Below are 7,051 nucleotides of genomic sequence, written 5' to 3'. Positions count from 1 at the left end.
TGGATAGAGAGATTGATCAGAAGGAACTGGAAATAGCACTCACTGATAGCTATGACGAGAAGAGGAAAGAAGAGATAGCACCAGTAGACCTGAATTTTGAATCTTCAGTTCTGTTCAAGATCGCCAGATCCAACTGGTTACCAACTCAGCGATCGAGTCTGATCCACAAGAGATTGGCGATACTCATCTACTGCGTGAAGAAGGGAATCGAGATCAATTATGGAAGTATGATCTTTGATCACATTCTGGATAGAGCACTGAACTTCAGAGCAAGGTTCAGGTTACCCTATCCTTGCTTGATTCAAAGTATACTCATCAAGCAGTGCCCTGAACTCATTGATCCAAAGGAGAACACTGAGGTTGTTCAAAAACCTCTAGTAGTTGAGTCAAGAATCAAAAGGAAGAAGGGAAAAGGAAAGAAGGACTTCAAGAAGATGCTGGAGACACTCAAGGACGCAGAAAAGGCTCTGATCAAGATGGAACTCGGTCTAAGGAAGCAGGCAACACACTGCCAGAAGATTCGTGCATCAGTCCATGAATTTGTGGAAGCAACTTTGAGTAATGTGCTCATTATTCAATCAGGTATTCCTCAACTGGATAAACTTGTTTGTTGATTATTTCGTTCATGCCCACAGGGGGAGAAATTGAGGAAGCAGGAGGAGATCTATACTCAGAAGAAGAAGATTCGGAGGAAGAAGAAGAAGAAGAGTCTGAGATGACCAAACAAACTCCACGGAAAGCAGAAACCTCGAAGAAGTCAGGAACAATCAAGAAAGTTAAGAGGGCCAAGAGTTCATCGGAGGACTCATCTGATCGATTCTGATTTTTTTTCTCTTATGCTAATGATCTGAACTTATGTGCGTATGATGACTTTATGCGATGACTCTATGTGTTTTTGATGACTTGAAGTTTAGTGTGTGATGACTCTAGTTTGTTGGAATTTGATGAAGGATTTACGATTGTGTGCATGATCTGAAATAACCAACAAGGGGGAGATTGTTAGTGCATATATTTGCACGTATCTTGGGTTGTTGAAAGTTTGTTGCAGGTCCAACAAACTTTGAGAGATTTCAGGAGAAAGATTCGGCAAAGATCAAACTCGAAGATATCTGAGATGCAACTGACAAGATTCAGATGAAGTCAAAGCTGAAGAGATAGAGTCAAGCTGAAGAGATAAAGATGAGATCTTGAAGATAGACACGAAACCAACAAGAATCAAGGAGAAGTCTATCAAATCAATTCGTGGAGATCTGAGGCTAAGGGAGGAGCCTATATAAAGAAGACACAAGTTGCAGATCGATATAGAGAGAAGGAGCATAATTTCTAAGTCTATTTTGTTAAGTGAGTGTGTTCTCATTATCTGGTGAGTGCGAGTCTGAGAGGGAGACCGATTGGGCAAATCTCTTCTCTCTGGTGAGTGATTTATGTGGTGAGGTTTTTTGATCAGTAGAATTCATTGTGAGAGGGGAAGAAACTCAGGGGGAGTTTCGGGTGTGTGTAGTAAGTACGATTCTTACAACAAAAAGTGAGTTGTACTTGACTATCTTTCTCAAGTGAATAGAACTGATTAGTTTTCCGCATTACTCTTTGAGGGTTCAACTTTTTCATACACGCACACACATACACACGTTGTGCACTTAATGATATATTTTTGTGGCAAGTAATGGTGAATTGAAAACATATCAGAGGTTGGGAGAGTGCAACACATATCAATGGTCACATGGAATATGACAACTTTTAGGTACAAATCAAATAATTGATGTTTGCCACTTAAGTATAAATTCGCAATATGGGGACTACAAATCAAACTAATAATAATAATAATAATAATAATAATAATAATAATAATAATAATAATAATAATAATAATAATAAATGTCTCATCTCTTCACTTTTCTTATCGCCTCCAATATTAATATCCAATGGAGATATGCTTCACTTGTGTGATTCCTCATAGTTCCATTTTAATGTACAAAAAAAAAATCTACGTTTCAAAACGGAGCTGTTACTATGGAATTTCAAAATATATATAAGGCATTGTTATAATATGATAGAATTATATAGTGACCCCTAATAAATTTTATTTTTTATATCAATATATATATGTTGTTTTTTATTGTAAATATGATAAAAGAATTGACTCTTTTTAAGAAAAAAAATTAAACAATATTGAGTTCGGTAAAAAAGATTGAATGATGTGTCACTTTGAACTTGGCCCATCTTCCTTTTTGCTTTATGTTAAAGGTTTCTATATTAGTAACGCAACGGTTCGCATTTTTAGGAGATAAGTAAAATTTTGAATCATTAGGTTACGCATCTTTATCTAAAATTTTAAAAATATAAAATCTATTAATTCATGTTTTTGGGAAAACAAAAACATCATTTTCGAAAACTGTCTTTTTGTCAACTTGTAACTAAAATATATATAAATATTTTCATTTCATTATTTTATTAGGATCGGAATCTACATTTATAATGAGACCATTACGGTAATCGAAACTAAATATTTTAAATTACAGAAGTTACGGTTGTAACAAATCATGATGTAAAATAACAGAGCCGTATTGGGCCTTTATTGGGCCTGAGTCATCAGATTCTTCCGAAACCATAAAACTATATACAGTTACAATGGGCTTAAATAAGCCCAACACTATTGGGCCGAGCACCGACAGATATTCCCAGCTGTATTTATGCAAACGATTCCCGCGTTTTGGTCCAATCAGTGGGGTCCACACGGTGCTATCCATTAATATCTCGCCAGGTCATCATACTAAGACGGGTAATTTACGAACTTGCCACTCAGCTCGTCTTCCTAGATTCGCTCCATTTATCTTAAAAAACTCCACTTCGCATTTCGCTCTTCTTCTTCTTCACTTCAGTTCAAAAATCTCTCTCTCTCGTTCTCGATCTCGATCTGGGAAACTCTTGTGACGATTGAAATGGCGAAATTGGCGATGTTGATGGTTCTCTGTGTTATGCCGGCGTTGTCAATGGCGGCGAGGTTGCCGAAGGTTGACGGGAACACCATGGTCGTGGAAGGTCGCACCTACTGTGACCCTTGCCTCGCCGGTTTCGAGACTTCTGCTTCTTACTTCATCCCCGGTAAATTTCACTCATCCCTCCTTCATCACGCTATTGTTTCTTCTTCGATCTGAGTCGATTTGATTTAGATCGACTGAGAAATGGATTAGTTTGCGAAATGGGTGATGATCTGTTTGTCGGGTGTCTGTGTTGTGGCTGATCTCCTCTAGATCTACTGGGATTTTGATGTTACTTCTCTGTTTCTGCACTCGATCTCGCTCGAGATGCTCTCTGAATTCGAAATTCTTAAGAGATGACTGTACATCCGGCAGATACGTTAGATTTCATGAAAGTTGTATCGTAGATTTGATGGATTCTTGATGTTTTGAGAAAGGGTGTCTGCTATCCAGCCTTTGTTCCTTTCAACAATCGATTCAATGCGTGTGGTCGTGATGTTTGATTCAGTAGTTGAAATCTAATCTTCCCTTGCCTGTAATTTGGGCATAACCTCAACATTCACATGAGATTTCCCCATTTAGATCCAATTGGGTTCCTTGGAAATTTGCAATATATGTTGGTGAAATTGGCTGTATTTTATGAATCCAAATACTGTGAAAGATCAGAGATGGCATTGGTTGCAAGATTTCATAACCTCTTTTGCTGATTAAAGAACAGATCTTTGTTGGGTCCAATCCAATGTTGTATCCATGGTTGAGAATTGTCGCAATTTTTTCTTTTTCGTGCAGGTGCCACCGTGAAACTCGAGTGCAAGGACAGGAAAACCATGAAGGTAATGCACACCGAGGAGACCACAACCGACAATGGCGGATCTTACAAGTTCTTTGTCCACGAGGATCACAAGGACCAGATGTGCGATGTCAAGCTCGTGAAGAGTCCCGACACTAACTGCCCGAGAATCTCCCCGGGCCGTGAACAATCCCGCGTGATCCTTAACCACAACAACGGCATTGCCTCTCAGAATCGTTACGCCAATAACATGGGGTTTGAGAAGGAAGCGCCTGACGCTTTCTGTGCCGAGCTTCTCAAGCAATACCAAGATCTTAATGAGGATATCTAGAGCATCGACAATGGTATTCTGTCTTTTTTATTCGGTTCGATCAATCATCAATATAATAAAGCCTTTAATATATATATATATATATATATATACACATATAATGTTACATTATCATGATGACTTAGATGAATGGTGAAATGAGACATTGTTACAGATCTCTGTTTTCATGGCTGACTGTCACTTCTTTGCTCGTGAAAGTGCCTTTGCTTGTCCCTTACAAATTTCTTTTGGTTTAATTGGAAATTTCTTACGACAAGAAATCACAAATATTTATATCCAGTTTGCAAATATGTCAAATTTAGATTTTCTTTGCAGATAGAGAAAATAGATATGATTTTCCTCTTTAGTGTTAGTAGATCTCTTCATCATTTATAGTTACCATACAAAAATATCCCAACTATGATATGATCAATTAGCCCAAAAAACAAAAATGGGCTCTTGGGCTTTTTAAACTTTATATATGTGTGACCCATAAAGCCCATTTCAGCCAACAACCGCTTCTCTTTATTACCAAATGTTCACAATGCAATGCAATAGTCAAATCTGTAAAACAACATCTATATTTAACAAATAGATCTGAAGAATTAAAATTCATATACCATATCATAAAGTTATTAAAGTCTCAGAAATATATATATATATATATATATATATGTATGTATATATTAATGAAAATAGATGCAGAAGACAATCTTAATATATGATCACTTCTGCCTCATTAAAAACAATTTTTGCCTAAACATATTTCTTTGTAGTTATTTATTAAATGTTTATATATTCATGGTTAGAAGGAATATTTCAAAAGTATATTCTGTATATACATTTCTTTGTAGTTATTTATTAAATGTTTGTAGACAGATGTCACCTTACTTCTTAGTTGTGTAAGGAATCACATCACAACACATTGTTTTGTCCAAAAATCACAAAACCATGTTCTATATATACATTTCATGATATTCATTTACATCTTGTAATTTTCTTTACATATAATTATAAAATTAATGGTATTATATATTTTTTCAATGAGATTACACCTTATGTTAAGTTGTATTTGTATTTTGAGAAATGATGATTTTGGGGGCATCTAATGGAACAGAACCCTCGAGATGAAGAAGAGGCAATGCCGTATGTGGTGTTTATTGGTTGGTGGCTCCCAAGAGCTGCTTATTAATTTGGTTTAACATATAATTTAATATTTGAAATTTGGTTTGGTCTCTATCGCCACACCAAGGGTTAGGGTTGTTGACATTAAATTTTATTCAAACTTTAATTTCCCCACCAATCTCTCTCTCTCTCTAACTCATATAAAAAAAAAATACCCAACAACTCTACTTCTCACTCTTCATCCATTGAAAACATTTGCTTAGGCTTATGTGTGAAAGTATATATTATATGTGTGTATATTGTGGGTAATGTTTCTGACTTCGGTTCTAATTTCGTTAGAGTTTGACTTTACAGTTTTAGAAAAATTAAATTTATTCAATTGTTCGTATTTTAATTCAACTCGAATTTTAGTTGAATTATGTTTCCATTTTTTAAATAATTATTTTTATAACCAAACTTTTTTAAATTGAATTAAATTCGATTATAAATACATATTATTTGTTTAGATTCAATTGATTTTATATTTTCAGACCCAAATTTTCATCTGATTTTTAAGTAATAAATATAGTAATTATCGATATTGTTTTATGTTGGATGAAAGTATTTGGTAGTTTACATGTACATTAGTGTTTTGAATTGGTGACCATTTCGGGTTCGGTTCGGTTATATTCGGATTCGGTTATTTCGGTTATAGAAAAACTATAACCATCCGGTTTTTACATAAATTCCGGTTCGGTTTCGGTAAAAAAAAACTCATTTTTTTCAAAGAAATCGTCGGTTTTTTTAGTTATTTTTTTATTCGATTCAGTTCGGTTCGGTTTCGGTTTTTTCGGGTTTAAGAAAATCATCACCATTCGGTTTTGATGTCGAATTTGATTCGGATACGGTTATATCTTATTCGGTTCGGTTCGATTCGGTTATTCGGTTAATACCTGAAATGGTCACCTATTGAACGTAAAAGTATTAAAAATATTGATATAAAACCGAAGTTGGTGATCACGATTCGCGACTTTCGTTTTTTTTAGAAATGGTTCGAGTGGACCCACAAATACGACCAAAATAACATAAGGAAAAATAATAAATTTTTCCCGTAGAAAAAAAACAAAATTACGAGAATATCGCAAAAGAATAAAACAAAAAACAAAAACGAACAGAACTGGATCTGCAAATTGCCAAATGTCAACCTCGTTCTTCGTCGTCAAGGAAACTCTCTGTATTAGGCAAAAATAAAATCTCGATAAAAAGTGGCAAAAAATGGTTAAATTATAATTTAAGAAAAAACTTTTTGTTTAATTACGAAAATTTCTTTAAGAAAAAAAGAAATACATTTTTCTTCCGAGTATATACTGTGAAAATGCCACACACGACAGCAACCCTATTGTCTCCCGTTATAAATTCTCATTTCGTTTACGTAGAAATTCAATTAGAGGAAAAAAAGGGACAAAGAAAAAACAAAGTCTGAATTTTTCCCTTCGAAATCAACGTAAACGCCTCTCAAAATTCTCGGGTTTATTCGATTTGGGGTTTTCTGTGGGCACACTGAAATTCGACGTGTAGTGTAAATTTGTTCTTCTTCTTCTTCTTCTTCCGTCAACGTCTCCCATTGTCGAAAAAAAAAAGAGTTTTTTGTTTGGTGGGTTTGTCTCTATTCGCTTTCATCCTCGGTTTCATCGTCGTCGTCGTCGTCTTGCACTCTAGAACAGGTAAAGTTCTCTGTTAAAAGGGCTTGTCTTACGCTGCATTTGCTTCTGGGTTTTGTGAACAATTTGATTTGATTTTCCATTGTTTTGATTCGAATCCCTATCTGGGTTCCCGTCGATCTTCGCTCTTGATCGTGTTCGAGCACCA

At 35.3% G+C, this 7,051-nt stretch overlaps 2 protein-coding genes across 3 annotated transcripts in view; both read left to right on the top strand.

Moving 5' to 3' along the window:
• Nucleotides 1–2,843: 2,843 nt before the first annotated feature.
• On the top strand, nt 2,844–4,266 carry LOC104800161 (major pollen allergen Lol p 11). Its single transcript, XM_010522898.2, has 2 exons — nt 2,844–3,102; nt 3,768–4,266. The coding sequence occupies exons 1-2, from the start codon at nt 2,940–2,942 to the stop codon at nt 4,097–4,099; spliced, it is 495 nt and encodes a 164-aa protein (XP_010521200.1). The 5' UTR covers nt 2,844–2,939; the 3' UTR covers nt 4,100–4,266.
• Nucleotides 4,267–6,623: 2,357 nt separating this feature from the next.
• Nucleotides 6,624–7,051, top strand: part of LOC104800160 (2,3-bisphosphoglycerate-dependent phosphoglycerate mutase) — a 2,802-nt gene continuing 2,374 nt past the window's right edge. Inside the window, exon 1 of one of the 2 annotated variants that reach the window (XM_010522894.1) lies at nt 6,624–6,906. The gene's annotated coding sequence lies outside the window, so the exon portion shown is untranslated. Of the gene's footprint in view, nt 6,907–6,950 lie in introns of those variants that run through there. The other variant, XM_010522897.1, reaches the window with a different exon arrangement.

This window comes from Tarenaya hassleriana, unplaced genomic scaffold (assembly GCF_000463585.1).
Source record: "Tarenaya hassleriana unplaced genomic scaffold, ASM46358v1 Cleome65, whole genome shotgun sequence".
In the NCBI taxonomy this organism is placed as follows: domain Eukaryota; kingdom Viridiplantae; phylum Streptophyta; class Magnoliopsida; order Brassicales; family Cleomaceae; genus Tarenaya; species Tarenaya hassleriana.
The sequence above is the reverse complement of the archived record's forward strand: the minus strand, read 5'-3'. Positions and strand labels throughout refer to the sequence as shown.

Coding starts and splice junctions, on each gene's coding strand:
- LOC104800161 (XM_010522898.2), top strand. CDS start 2,940: ATGGCGAAATTGGCGATGTTGATGGTTCTCTGTGTTATGCCGGCGTTG. Junction 3,103..3,767: donor TGCTTCTTACTTCATCCCCG/GTAAATTTCACT, acceptor TTTTTCGTGCAG/GTGCCACCGTGAAACTCGAG.